At 33.5% G+C, this 15,454-nt stretch overlaps 1 protein-coding gene across 1 annotated transcript; it reads right to left on the bottom strand.

Moving 5' to 3' along the window:
* Positions 1–9,398: 9,398 nt before the first annotated feature.
* Positions 9,399–11,247, bottom strand: LOC139853069 (WRKY transcription factor 71-like). Its single transcript, XM_071842435.1, has 3 exons — positions 10,728–11,247; positions 10,473–10,616; positions 9,399–10,023 (listed from the first exon to the last, which is right to left on the bottom strand). Exons 1-3 carry the CDS (start codon positions 11,186–11,188, stop codon positions 9,696–9,698), a joined length of 933 nt encoding a protein of 310 aa, XP_071698536.1. The 5' UTR covers positions 11,189–11,247; the 3' UTR covers positions 9,399–9,695.
* Between the last annotated feature and the right edge of the window lie 4,207 nt (positions 11,248–15,454).

The following is a 15,454-nucleotide window of genomic DNA, read 5'->3' as shown; positions in this document are numbered from 1 at the left end:
CTTGAATCAATCCACGACCCAGTTTATACACGTCTCAGGCTAGATCACAACTCAAAGTATATATATTTTTGGAATCAACCTCAACCCTGTATAGCTAACTCCAACATTACTGCATATAGAGTATCTATGGTTGTTCCAAATAATATATATACATGGGTCGATATGATATGTCAAAACATTTGCATACGTGTCTATGGTATCCCAAGATTACATAATATATTAGAATACATGTATAATACAATATAAGTTAGCTAGGATATGATTTGTATAGAATTGTTAATATTTCCCGTAGCTACAAAAATCAAAAAATATCCAATCTTGTTTTACCCATAACTTCTTCATTTTAAATCCGTTTTGAGTGAATCAAATTGCTATGGTTTCATATTAAACTATATTTTATGAATCTAAATAGAAAAAGTATAGGTTCATAGTCGAAAATATAAGTTACAAGTCATTTTTGTAAGAGGTAGTCATTTTAGTCGAAAGAACGACGTCTTGATGACCATTTTGAAAAACATACTTCCACTTTGAGTTTAACCATGATTTTTGGATATAGTTTCATGTTCATAAGAAAAATCATTTTCCTCGAAAAACAACTTTTTAATCCAAGTTTATCATAGTTTTTAATTATCAAATCCAAAACAGCCTGCGGTGTTACTACGACGGCGTATGTCCAGTTTTACGGTGTTTTTCGTGTTTCCAGGTTTTAAATCATTAAGTTAGTATATCATATAGATATACAACATGTGTTTAGTTGATTTTAAAAGTCAAGTTAGAAGGATTAACTTTTGTTTGCGAACAAGTTTAGAATTAACTAAACTATGTTCTAGTGATTTCAAGTTTAAACCTTCGAATAAGATAGCTTTATATGTATGAATTGAATGATGTTATGAACATCATTACTACCTCAAGTTTTGTGGATAAACCTACTGGAAAAGTGACAAATGGATCTAGCTTCAAAGGATTTTGGATGGCTTGAAAGTTCTTGAAGTAGAATCATGACACGAAAACAAGTTCAAGTAAGATTTCCACTCGAAATAAGATTGTTATAGTTATAGAAATTGAATCAAAGTTTGAATATGAGTATTACCTTATATTAGAAAGATATCTTACTGTAAATAAGAAATATTTCTTGAGGTTGGATGATCACTCTACAAGATTGGAAGTAAGCTAGTAAACTTGGAAGTATTCTTGATCTTATGAAACTAGAACTTGTAGAATTTATGAAGAACACTTAGAACTTGAAGATAGAACTTGAGAGAGATCAATTAGATGAAGAAAATTGAAGAATGAAAGTGTTTATAGGTGTTTTTGGTCGTTGGTGTATGGATTAGATATAAAGGATATGTAATTTTGTTTTCATGTAAATAAGTCATGAATGATTACTCATATTTTTGTAATTTTATGAGATATTTCATGCTAGTTTCCAAATGATGGTTCCCACATGTGTTAGGTGACTCAAATGGGTTGCTAATAGATGATCATTGGAGTGTATATACCAATAGTACATACATCTGAAAGCTGTGTATGGTACGAGTACGAATACGGGTGCATACGAGTAGAATTGTTGATGAAACTGAACGATGATGTAATTGTAAGAATTTTTGTTAAGTAGAAGTATTTTGATAAGTGTATTGAAGTCTTTTAAAAGTGTATGAATACATATTAAAACACTACATGTATATACATTTTAACTGAGTCGTTAAGTCATCGTTAGTCGTTACATGTAAGTGTTGTTTTGAAACCTTTAGGTTAACGATCTTGTTAAATGTTGTTAACCCAATGTTTATAATATCAAATGAGATTTTAAATTATTATATTATCATGATATTATGATGTATGAATATCTCTTAATATGATATATATACATTAAATGTCGTTACAACGATAATCGTTACATATATGTCTCGTTTCAAAATCATTAAGTTAATAGTCTTGCTTTTACATATGTAGTTCATTGTTAATATACTTAATGATATGTTTACTTATCATAATATCATGTTAACTATATATATATCCATATATATGTCATCATATAGTTTTTACAAGTTTTAACGTTCGTGAATCACCGGTCAACTTGGGTGGTCAATTGTCTATATGAAACATATTTCAATTAATCAAGTCTTAACAAGTTTGATTGCTTAACATGTTGGAAACACTTAATCATGTAAATAACAATTTCATTTATTATATATATAAACATGGAAAAGTTCGGGTCACTACATGCATGTCGTCAACTTTCGATGTAAATGAAAGATTGTCTTTTTAAAAACGAATGCAATGTTTGTAAAACGTATCATATAGAGGTCAAGTACCTAGCGATGTAATCAACTGTTGTGAATCGTTTATAATCGATATGGACTTCGTCCAGATGAATTAGGACGGGTCTCTACATCTACAGTCCCAACCTTATCTACTGGACACCGTCCAGCCATTCTGGACGCCGTCCAGATGATCTATCAGGGGCTGTCCAAAATTGTCATTTTTCGTTTAATTCCAACTATGCTACGCACCTCCGATTAACATGTAACTTGTTCTAACATGTTCATATATGATTATAAAACTCAGAAAAATTGTCCGAGACCCGACCCGAACGTGTTGACTTTTTCGTTGACTTTGACTTGACCAAAGTTGACTTTTGTTCAAACTTAACCGAATACTTATGCAATCGTTCTAATCCTCTTTTATATTTGATTCTTGCATGAAACTTGACAACTTGATTCACATGCTATATAATCGAGTCGTAACGAGTCATAGGACTAATTGAACACATTTCGACCGACCTTGTGTCGTAATCGGTAATTGATACAACTTAATTGTTTAGGTCAAGGCTAAGCAACTTTCGTTTGCACAACGTTTAATTTCAATTACTTTGGCATGCAACTACGGTGAGATCTTAGTCCCATCTTTTCAACAACGTTTATACTTTAAATCATGGGATGAGAAACATATACAGTTTATACTTTTATACTTTGAACACAAGTACGAAAACAAACATTCCACGTGCGAGTTAGAACAAAAAGCCTCAATTCAATTATCATTAGTTACACTTGCAAGGTGTAAGCGCGAAATTATGTTGTGTGGCCATACGGGTTTGACGAACCCTCATTTGGACGGTTCGCTACCGTTAGCGGATGAAATGTAATTTTATCGTGTATAGTGTAGGTTCTAACACTATGATTCAGAGGTATCATTCAGTAAAGCCTTGATAATTGGGTGCTCGACATACACACAACATCTTTGGAATGCAAACGATTTGGATAATCAACTATACTAAATCTTGTGGTTCAAAAACATACTTTACAAATACACCTATGATTTCACCAACGTTTTTCGTTGACAGTTTTCTATATGTTTCTCAGGTTCATACTTGGCTACTTGATACATACTTTCACGTACATTTATACTTGCTTGGGGTCAAGCATACATGCGCACACTTTGATTACTTGCTTGGGGTCAAGCATGCATACATACATACAAACGCTATTGATAGCATTCGTGATTTTCAACTTACATTATGTCGCACTTTATTTCATTTATACTTTACAACTTTTGTAAACTTAAACTTGTTGTCGAACCGTTTGGTAACTTAAAACTTTTCAAGTCATGTACGTTTCAAATGAATGCGACATAATTTTGGTCAAACGCGTCTCATTTAGGGACTATGACCATGTTACGGGACCTAAGTTAACGGCGCCGTCAAATGACGATTTTGCCGGGTCGTTACACGTAGTCCAACCCCGAACGTTCAATCGGAGAAGAGACCCAATGATAGAACCTACGACAACGAGGAAAATCAACCCGCTACTGAAACACGTTGATCCCCCCTCCTGCTTTTCATGATTGTGTTGTTTGATTGGGAATGGGCGTTCTTGTCTAACAGGGTGATCGTCGCGTAGTTCAATCCCGAGCGTTCAATCGGAGAAGAGACCCGACGATAGAACCTACGACAACAAGGAAAATCAACCCGCTACTGAAACACGTTGATCCCCCCCCCCCCCCCCCCCCCCCCGCCGTAAAGACAACATGCTTCCACCACCACCAGGGTAGTGGATCACCTGACCATTCCTATGGAGGCCCAACCCATGCTGCCACAGCAACCCAGCCTTAATTGGTGGCCACCATCACCACTGTGGTGAACCACCAGCATGGTGAGCCACTAGGCCTACAACGAATAAGAGGAGAAGCATCACAGCCCGTTGAGGGGAAGGGAAACCACCACACATACACAAAAAAATAAAAAAAAATAAAACAGTTTCAGCCGATGGCCACCACCAACATGTCGGTGCAACACCGGATTGTGAGTAGATAATCTTGGTAAAGCGACAAAAGTATACTTGAGATGTAATCTCGGTATCACTTGGATAATCTATACGCATGACAGATTTTGTAGATAACTTTGCTTGTTGAAAAAAATTATTGTAATTGAGAGTTCTTTCGAATGATAGAACTCATCATGATGAACTATTAGAATACGTAATATATTGGTAGTACTCAACAAAAAAAAAAAAATTGTCAAGCAACTGAATGGATAACCAGATATTATATTTGAAAAAATCGCAACTAAAAAGTTTTTAATAACAAATGGTGGCGTGGGTCGGTGGCTCTAAATGAAATACAAATGAAAAGTTTCGAGTGGATCTCAACTCGCTCCCGGAACGGCAAACTCGATTGGCTTCAATGGTTGTCGGCTCCATCTTCGTGTATATAGTTGTGGATATTACATACTTTGCTAGTATAGAAATGTATAAGATAATAGCATCATAGTTTACAGGCCGAAAGCCTCCTTTGTATTCTTGATTCCTTTTTTTTTCAATAAAATTTCTGCTTTTTTTTTTATTTTTAAAAAAAGGATAAAAATGTCAAGGTGGTTTTTGGCAAAATGGAGAGTGTACATATGACATCTCGATTTTTAAGTTTTAACCAACTACGGAGTATATAACTGACTAATATTATTAACTAATCATTTGATACTTGATGGATTTTGGATATATTTTGAGTATGTTAGGTAGATGATTGTCTTATTTAGTATGTGATTATAGGATTAATGTGCAAGGTACAACATATAACTAACTATATGGCCAACTTCATTTGAGCTTTCGGGGTCACACACATATACACCGAGACGTCAAATAAAATATATATATGATGTATATATATTACTCAAGTAACAAAATAGTAAATCGAAATTAATTCATTTACTATTTATATGAATAGTAAATGAAACGAAATTAATTAATTTACTATTCACATGAAAGCGAAATTATTAATTATAAGTTACAGAACATACCCCTAAAGTATTTGAGAAATACGACTTTTTAAAAACCAAATCAAACGAAATATGTAGACAACGAAATTGAATATATATATATATATATATATATATATATATATATATATATATATATATATATATACTCCATATATATCTGTATCTTGATTTGGTTGAAAAAGGAAATCAAGTTAAACAAAATAACAAAACAAGATATCATGCGTACATATATTAGAGATATATAAATGGGTTGTTTTTGTTCTTGGGTTAGATAGAGAAAAAGAGAGTTTTTTGACAGACGAAGTTTATCACTCAAAACAAATGTATCAATTTCTATTGGTTTTGTTTCTTGTTACACAAAAACAAAAGCTTTCACATATTATTTTGATTCATTCTTTTGCAAGACAAAATAATACGGAGTATTATTGATTGATTCATATAATTAATCAAGGGTTGATTAATTTGTTACTTGGGTTTGGACTAACATCCATTTACGGTCGTTTGAAGTATAGTGTGGACTATCCTAAGAGACGGTTATATTTTGATCGTAGGTTTCTCTCATTCAATAAGTTTCTTCAAGAAATGTATATTGTTTACTCACTTTGTGAATTACATATTTTGACAATTATTAGTGGTGTAACTAGATCTTTAATTTGGGATCGTTAATAAATCATGTGCATGTTTTATTAAATTTAAATATATGACTATTTAATTTTGTAAATGGTTTATAAAATAATAATTGATTATTATTATTATTATTATTTTAACTATCCGCTGCGTTAATCTGATTTAAAAGTACATACGATTTTCCAACAGTGAATAAATATGGTACTGCATCATTTTTGAGCTCGTATATATACAGGACAAATAAAAACAAAACAGGGTGGTTAACTGTTATAATGAAAGTTTTGTTGAAACTTTTTTGGTGGGGAAACCGTGAGAAACGCATATCGTGAGAATCTTGTGGACAACATATTTGTGAGAAAATCGTACGAATCTCGTTGGAAACGTGTATGAAACTCGTGAGAAATTCTGTTACTTCAAAGTTCAAATTATACACCAATTGTTTTGAATAAATAAATAAATCAATTTTTTCAACAAACCACCAAAGGATATTGACAAAGGGTAGATAATATATATATATATATTGGTAGTATAAAAATTTGTGTTGGTTGTGTGACTATTTTAAAAGTTAAAAGAAATAAATAATTTCACAAGACGAACACTAGCTTGAGATCAAAATTGTGCACCCTCCATGGTTAAGATTACCTACGGATTTGACTGTCGATATTTTGCAGTTAGTTATATTTATATACTATTTTAATCAAGAAATGAATCACCTTTTAGGAGAAGTAAATTTTTTTTTTTAACAAATATTAAGATCACGTAAAAATATTTAAAAAATACAGTTTATGATAATTGTGATTATTTTGACCAGAAAACGTTCGAAAAAATAACATTCATCCATAAATGTTCCTAATAACATTCATCGTGATGCATGTTATTCTTGGAACGTTTTTTTAGGTTTTAGAATTTAGGGTTTAGAAATTAAGGTTTATAGTTTAGATTTAGGATTTAGATAAAGTTTTTAATACGAACGGTTTAGAATTCATGGTTTAACAACTAAACCCAAAACACTAAACCCTAAACTTTAAATCGGGCTAACAATAAAAATAAAAAAACTTCAGAGAAGATGAAAAAAAACGCTTGAAGAATAACATGCATCACGATGAATGTTATCAGGAGCATTTATCGATGAATGTTATTTTTTTCGAGCATTTTCTGGTCAAAATAATAGTAACATTTATTACAAAATGTCTTTTTAAATATTCATATTCTCACATAATCTTAATATTTGTGAAAAAAAAATTTAAAAAATGAAAAAAAAAATTGAAATTCACTTTCCCATTTCTAAAAAAAAGTGCTTCTCTATTGATTAGTCCCGTATATATATACAATAACCTTAACATATTTGTATTAAATATATTGATATATGCAATTAATATTAATATTAATATTAATATTAATATTAATATTAATACTTATACACTAAAAGTGGTGGTGGTTTTCGTCATTTCAGTTATATCGAATTGTCGTTTTGAGTTTACGTTCACATTACAAACGGTCCCTCAACTTCGGCTATATTTACACAATGCCTCCTCAAGTTTACACTTTTTCAGGGGTAAAAAGTGTAAATATATAATTTTATTATATACATAGTTTAATAATCTTGTGTGATTATTTATTGAATACCGTCGTTCTTGTCCATATATCCATATCCATATAATAGAAGAAAACTAGGACAATATTGCTAATGATAATCGATATCCTTATTGCTGATATTTTCGATTCCATGGGGACAGTGTTGTAAATCTCCCGAGATCTCCCCGAGATCTCCCCTGAGTTTTAGAGGGAAACCGAGAGGAGATGTTCATCTCCCGAGATTTCTCGACCAACGGGGTCAAACTTAGTCAAAGCTACGATTTCTCGAATTTTCTTGCTAATTTGTAAGATTTTCTTGTAAAATTTTTAATTTCTATGATTTTCGCGCTCATTTCTCGGATATTTCTGTAAAATATTGCAAAAACGTATATAAATTTACATATTTTTATGTTTTTATGTATATTATTATATATAAAAATTATAAAGTCAACGTAAGTCAACGTCCCTGAGATTATTCCGAGATGCCGAGATCTCCCTAAAAAGTCCAAACGAAATCTCTCCGAGATCCGAATTCTCCAACCTTGCATGAGAAAAAAAAAAGATTAGTATCCGTATCACATCATTACTATCCAAATAATTCTTCCCAAAAAAAAAAAAAAAAAACATGATTGTTAATTTCAAGTATGTAAACTAAATCATAAAACGTGTTAAGGAAATACTCTTTTAAGTTTTAACTAAATAAAGATATCACTTTTAGCACAATTGCATATTGAAATACAACATAAAGTAAGAGTTCTAGCCGGGGCCGGTCTTGTACATTTTGATGCCCTGTACAACTCAACTAGAAAATGCCCTAATAAGTTGTCCTAATAACACATTATTACTTAACGTTGACTCGGTACTTAATATAACTTAATCTATATATGTATATACTTAATATAACTTAATCTATATATGTATATATTTCAAATATATATAATTGTTTTTTCAATATCAAATTGTAGAAGACTTTAATACAAGTTACTAACATTAATGATAACTTTAAAAGATACTCGTTAAAAAAAAAATTAGACTAAATGAATCTACTATATTAACAATCTAATATAAACCTAGTTTAGTTGTCATGTGAAATTTGTACTTTATTATTACCGATATATACATATCAATCACTAATGTATATGCTCATAAAGATATAAAATTAACAAAATTGATACTTTTCGTTATCGGATTTCATGCTATAACTTAGCAATAGTCATAATACCACATTTAGGTGCGAGTATGCGTCATCTGTACTAGACAAATTATATGAAAATGCATAGAAATTAAGAAATTATAATCGAATAAATATAGTCGGATATTGAAGACTACGAAACTATTCATCCTCATCAAGCTAAAGTAAATATTATTATCATAGATATATCTTAAATGCAGTTATATGAATATTAAATGTACGTATTATTATATAATTTTTCTTTGTATAAAAAGATACGAAAAATTGTTACCATTTACTCATAAATCATTCGAAAAGAAAGAAATAAATGAAAGAGAGAGTATATAATGAAACTTTAAATAAAATAAAAGGTCAATTTTGAAAGAATAAAATGTTAAATGCGTATATTCAATTTTAAAGTAAAAGGTTATTTTAAATAAAAAATTAATACTCGTGTTATCTGGTCGTATTCTTGAGTACAGAAAAAGAGAATCCAGATCCCACCATAAAAATAGCTTTTCAACTTCGTAATCTGAACTTCCTTTTTGAACGCAATTAATATTAATCGTTTTCTTATAACTGTATAATAACATTAAGTGACCGTAATTATCAAATATCGATTTGCAACAACTATATATTTTGAACTATTGATGCTCGATTGATGCCTCCTATCGGTTGATGCCTACCCGGCTACCCCTAGGTCCGGCTTTGGGTCTAGCTAGCTAGATGATATGATAAGTTAAAGCTTCTATATAATATAATCAACCAATAAAATAAATAATCAATCATAGATGGTACATAACCTATAAAAAGTATATAATTACATAATTTAAGCTAGTAAATGTTTAATCTCTATATAGGTAACGCATGATCAGATCATGGTGGTCATCTTCATGCTAGAAAACAACACCCTACCCATGAATATATAATGTGATAAAAAAAAAAAAAAAAAAAAGTCAACAAAATGTCTAGAGGTTGTATTTGGGGATGAGGTAGGGGTCTAGTAGTTGGGTGGGTAGTAAAGGGTTGATTTATCATAATTGATTGATGTTAGGGTTCTTGTTTAAAAGTCATTATAGATGGGACCATATCTTGTAAAAGCCCATAATCAGGATTATTAATCTCAAATTGCTGAATTGGTCTTAGGGGGGTTGTTTGTTGATGACGATGAGGGCTACTTATACCGCCACCACGTGCCGCCATCATAGATTGAGTATACAACATTCCTCCACCACCACCAACATTTCCTCTCAATGTTGCAGGCAAGTGGTGGTTGTGTTGCCCTTGATACGTTGTAATCACAGTTGATGGATCTTCATACGATCTTTCCACACGCTTCTTCACCTTGCACTTTTGAGTCGTGCATCGATAGTAGCTTCTGCATGACACATTTATAAAGTGCAAGATTATGACTGTTTTGCATCACACAATTAAATGGGAAACAAATATTCATTCTTCCCAATTTTGTGTTTAAAAAAAAAGATATAGGTGATCAAGAATGTGAAAGCAAAACTCAAACCAATGACTCTAGAGATTTAATACAAATTAAGTTGTAGTTACAAGAATATAGGGTCTCTTTTTAAACTATATCAATTAATTACAGTATTAATTATATATCCATCAAGATTTACTTGCCAATTGTAATATCAATATAAATTTAGTGTCCAAGAAAACTCAGTAGACTTTGTGATCATAGCAATGAATATACTCCGTAATAAGGATAAGGATACACACACTGCACATTTCTTTTATTTATGTACCTGAACATGTATATGTATACACTAATTATAAGGGCACACACATGTAAATAGGAAGTTATAAATGTACCTGGGATAAGAGCTATTCTTGACGGCTTTCTGACCGTACTTTCTCCACCGATATCCATCTTCAAGATGATCTATATCACTCTTTGTCATAAAGGCGAATCGGTGTTCTCTTTGTTTCTTTTCGTCTTTCTTCTTTATGTTATTCCTATAAGAAAGTTATATATAAAGTGAGTACCAAGAAACCAATATATGAAAGAACTCAATAGCTAATAACTAACCCTATGACTATTATTATTAATGAATCCTACAAACTTACACTTTCTTAGAGCTTTCAACTCCATTTTCTAATAAACTTATCGGTTGATTCTCATTCTTATCATATTTAAGCTCATGTTCATCATCACCAGCTTCAGTAGAGGACGAAAGAACTGAAGAAGAGTTTGGTGTACCAATAGGAGTGGTTTTGGTTACCCTAATCAAGTTTCGGGGATCTAAAACCGGCTTTTGGTCATCTTGATCAAGAGAGAAAAATTGTTGTGATGAAGATGGTGAGTAGCCAAAAGTAGTGGTGGGTGAGTTAAAATCAGTAGATCCATTTGAGAAGTGAGTTACTCCCATGTAGTCTTGAAATCTTTGATGATTTTGTGGTGATGAATCATCATTTCTAATAGTAATAGAATTATTAGTAGGACTAAAGAATGAATACAGATTTTCACTGGTTCTTTGATCATCATGAAATGGATCATGGTAGTAGAAATCTGTTTGGTCATGAGACATAAATAATATGGCTAGATGATGAACAATTGTAGATGAATCAAATACACAAAGAAGGAGAATTGAAGAAGAAAAGTTTGACAAATTATGGGTGAAGGGTCTTTATTTATGCTTTGACAATATTTATGTGTTTATTAGAGATAAGGAGATTTTATGAGATTTGCTAACCCCATTATTAAAAAGAAATGTTTGACAAAGATGAGTCTCATATATCTTAAGACTTCGATTCATTTATCTCATTATCACTGTGGTTGATAATATGTCAACTTGGTTCAATAAAAACATACAAATGTGTACACAAAATAATAAAAATGTTTAACCATACAACCTCCGACGGCCCGACCTCTCCACCGATCTGGTTGGCCGTTCTTCTTTTAATTTGCATCAAGGTTCGTCCAATTCTTCTTTTTTCATCACTAATTTCATGAATATATTCCGTATGCATCTATGTTTCTGTGGATCTGTTTGATTTTGTAGCTATATCTCTGCTTGCTTTGTATTTCCCCCTTTTCTCACCTTTATTCCTTTTTCATTATTCAAAACCCTAGTTTTCAATCATTCATTTCAGTACGCAAATTAATACTCACTTCGTGTTTTGATCCTTTATTTTCATCAGCTTCCGATAGTAATTGATCTAAACAACCTCGGTTGTCGTATTTTTTCGTTAATTTCTACTTAATTCTGCTTCAATTGATAGCTGTCTGCAGTCAATAGTCTGTGCGCATCAATTGCTACGTCAATGGCGGTTTAGGTTATTGATCATCAGCGTACTTCAATTTCTTGCACCCCTACTTTCTTCAATTCAATTCAATTCAATTCAATTCCATTCTATCCTTTTTCTTAATTTAAAAAAAAAATCATGTGTGTGAGATAGAGTGTGAGGAGAGAGAGTGAGAGGAGAGAGAGTCATGCACACAGGTTCAGTACGACAGGGCAGAGAGATCGTGGAGAGGGAAATCCTAGGGTTCCGACGACAACAAAGTTTTTCGGGCATCGTTTGACTTCATTTATGTTTTTTAATTTCGGTGACCATTGGGCCATTTCTGATCTTTGGCGGGTCTTCAAGCAATTCGGTGATCTTAGGGACATCTACTTGGCAGGCAAATGACTAAGAAATGGACTCAAGTTCGCTTTTGCCAGGTTCCATGGTGTTGGAGATGAGGCACAGCTTCTTCGTCGACTAGAAGGCATAAAGTTTGATTCAAGGCCAATTAGGGTTTTTCGAGCCATCAATCGTTCGCATAACCTGGACTCAAATCATTTCAATACCAGGCCTGTTTTTCAAGGTAATGGAACAAAAGGTAATACTGGTGGTGCTGTCTGGATACCGAAGGGGTCATCAAAGATGGGCACTAGTCATGGAGATGATTTCCCTGCTCTTAATGAGGTTTTTGGCGGATCTAAATCTAGGTTATTCAATGAACCTAAACCTGTAGAAGATTTAAGAACATTGCTGACCAAATCTAGATCGAGAAAGGCCTGGGAATCAGAAGAAGCTGAAAGGTTTCGTACGGTGGAGGTTGAAGATAACTCTCCATTGGTTGGGATGGAAGATTGTATTATCGTTGGTGAACTGAAAAACTTTGGTGCACTTAACCTTATTTTCACGATAGGGCTGGTAAACGGATTAGATGGTATACATATTAAGTACATTGGTGGCCTACATGTGTTACTGATATGTGCCAACAGTGTTATGGCCAAAAATATTGTAAGTGATGTTAATTTGCTGGTGAAAAAGTGTTTTAATGAGTTAAAACTGTGGGATGGCCGTTCAGTCAATTCGGGTAGATTAACATGGGTCGAGATCATAGGGGTTCCGTTCAAATACTGGTCCTGTAGTATCTTTAAATCAATTGCGGAGTGGTGGGGGCCAGCCCTGGAGTTCAAAAATTGCAATATTATTCATGGGAATCAAAATCTAGTTTCCGGAAAAGTCCTGATCCATACTAAGAATGACGAACGCATCAATGGAATAGTAAAATTGGTGGCAGGCATATGGTGCAAACATGTTGGTATTCTTGAATGTGATGATAAAGTAGAACTTGATTTGGAAAATGTTTCACAGTCGGATTGGGATAGTTCAGAAGATGAGGAAGGAATTCCGGATTCTTTGTCCGATGATGAAGCTTCCGATGAACTGAAGATGGGGAGTTTCGATCAGAAAAAGGTCAGGAGATTGGTGGCGTTCATGGCGGCTTACCAGTGCAGGTGGAAGACGATGGGTCTTCCTGCATTGGAATTAAGCAACTTTTTGATAAAGATATTAATGATGATGCTTTTTTGTCCAACGTGAAAGAATCACCTGTAGCCGCAAATCTTTCCAAGTCCAACATTCCAGTTACCAAGGTGAAGAATGATAGTTTGCTTGGCAACTCAAACGTCTCGGGTAAAAATGTAAACCCTGAGGGTTGTTATTTGGGTGCCAGTGTTGGGCCAACTCACCCCAACTTAAATGGGCCCAACTTCAATGCTAATAAATCTGGCCCAGTAACTCGTGATAATCCAGCAAAGGAGACTAGTGTTGATGGGCCTAATAATCAAAATAATTCTAATGTCATTAGTTCGGCCGATCCAAGAGATAATGTGGTGATAGAGGACCTCGGTGATACCGATTGCTCAACGGATGAAGATGATTGTAACAGTCCTATTAAGAATTTCGGTGGTGACGGGGTGGAGAAGGCTAAGATTTTCGGTGATTCATCCTCTTTGAATGTTATGGACACCGCTAACAACTATTTGCCTAAAAAAGCAAGTAAAGGGGTAATTTACGCTTCTGATTCATCCAATTGCTGCTGGAATTCCATCGGCAACTGGAAAGCTTCATCAAAAATTTTACATGCGAAGAGATCGAGTAGGAAAGGAAAAGGCGTTGAGGAACCAAGTGGGATTAATTGTGTGACATGTGGTAGTAGAAGACCGAAACTGAGTAAGAAGTCATCGTCGTCTAGGAATAGCAGGAAAAAGGAGGTGAGCCAATTGATATCGGAAAGCAGTATTGGAGTAGAGGAATTCAGCACCAATCTTGGTCTAAAATGGACCAAGAAAGATACGTAAGTGTCTTTTTCCTCTGTTCGTATCTTCTTTCTATTAATGAAGATTATCTCCTTAAACATTCGTGGGTTCGGGTCCGGGAAAGAAAGTAAATTTGGTGATGTTAAAAGCTTATGTTTCGTAGAAAGGCCCTCTATTCTAGCATTGCAAGAAACGAAATGTCATAACATAGTCGACAATTGGTTATTCGGGCTTTGGGGTTCTATTGATTGTGGGTATGTTCAAAAAGAAATGGTTGGTAAGTCGGGCGGACAATTATTAATTTGGGATAAAAACATCTTCGAGGTTTCTAGTGAGTTAATTGGTGACTTTTTTATTGCTATACGGGGAAAATGGAAAAAGTCGGGTAATGAATCGATTATTGTCAATGTGTACGGTCCGCATGATGACGCTAACAAATGTAAATTTTGGGATTCGCTTGACAAGATTTTGTGTATTGATGGTGTGTCGTGGGTCATTTGTGGGGACTTTAACCAGGTTAGAGATAAGTCAGAAAGATTGAATTGTGAATTTTTTGAGAATCGGGCTAAGAGGTTTAACGAGTTCATTGACAGAAATAGTTTAGTGGACATTCCTTTGGGTGGGAGGAAATTTACTAGGGTTAGTGATGATGGGATGAAAATGAGTAAGCTAGATAGATTCTTGGTTTCGGACGACTTTCTTAACCTTTGGACCGATCTAAAAGTGGTGGCTTTAGATAGAAGTGTATCGGACCATTGTCCTATTTCGTTGTCGGATGGTGAGGTGGATTTTGGGCCTAAACCGTTCAAAATCTTTGATGATTGGTTCCTGGTTGAGGGTATTGACAAGGTTATTGCCGATTCTTGGTCTGGTCCAATGGGGGGTAACCGGAAGGATTGCGTTTTCCGTAACAAGTTAAAAATATTAAAAGGTGACCTTAAAGAATGGAGTAAAGTTCACTTTGGTAAGCTTGATAGTGAGATTGAGTCGGTTAAAAAGGTAGTAACGGATCTTGAATTGAAAGCTGAAGTAGGTTGTTTAAATGATGAAGAGCGAGCTAAATGGCTAAACTCGAGAAAAACATGGATGGAAAAGGAAAAAATTAAGACAGGGATGCTAAAGCAGAAAGCCCGTGTTCGATGGATGCTTGATGGAGACGAAAACTTAAAATATTTTCATAATTCCTTAAAGAGAAAATATAATAAAAACAACATCCGGGGGATTAATGTTAACGGGTCTTGGTGTGAAAATCCTAAC

The sequence above is a fragment of the Rutidosis leptorrhynchoides genome, chromosome 6, assembly GCF_046630445.1.
Source record: "Rutidosis leptorrhynchoides isolate AG116_Rl617_1_P2 chromosome 6, CSIRO_AGI_Rlap_v1, whole genome shotgun sequence".
Classification (NCBI taxonomy): domain Eukaryota; kingdom Viridiplantae; phylum Streptophyta; class Magnoliopsida; order Asterales; family Asteraceae; genus Rutidosis; species Rutidosis leptorrhynchoides.
The sequence above is the reverse complement of the archived record's forward strand: the minus strand, read 5'-3'. Positions and strand labels throughout refer to the sequence as shown.

What these genes read in the sequence shown, in the direction of transcription:
- LOC139853069 (XM_071842435.1), bottom strand. Translation starts at nt 11,188, where the DNA reads ATGTCTCATGACCAAACAGATTTCTACTACCATGATCCATTTCATGAT. An exon ending in GTTGAAAGCTCTAAGAAAGT is followed by an intron (nt 10,617 to 10,727) that starts GTAAGTTTGTAG and finishes ACTTTCTTATAG; the next exon opens with GAATAACATAAAGAAGAAAG. An exon ending in AAGAATAGCTCTTATCCCAG is followed by an intron (nt 10,024 to 10,472) that starts GTACATTTATAA and finishes TGTGTCATGCAG; the next exon opens with AAGCTACTATCGATGCACGA.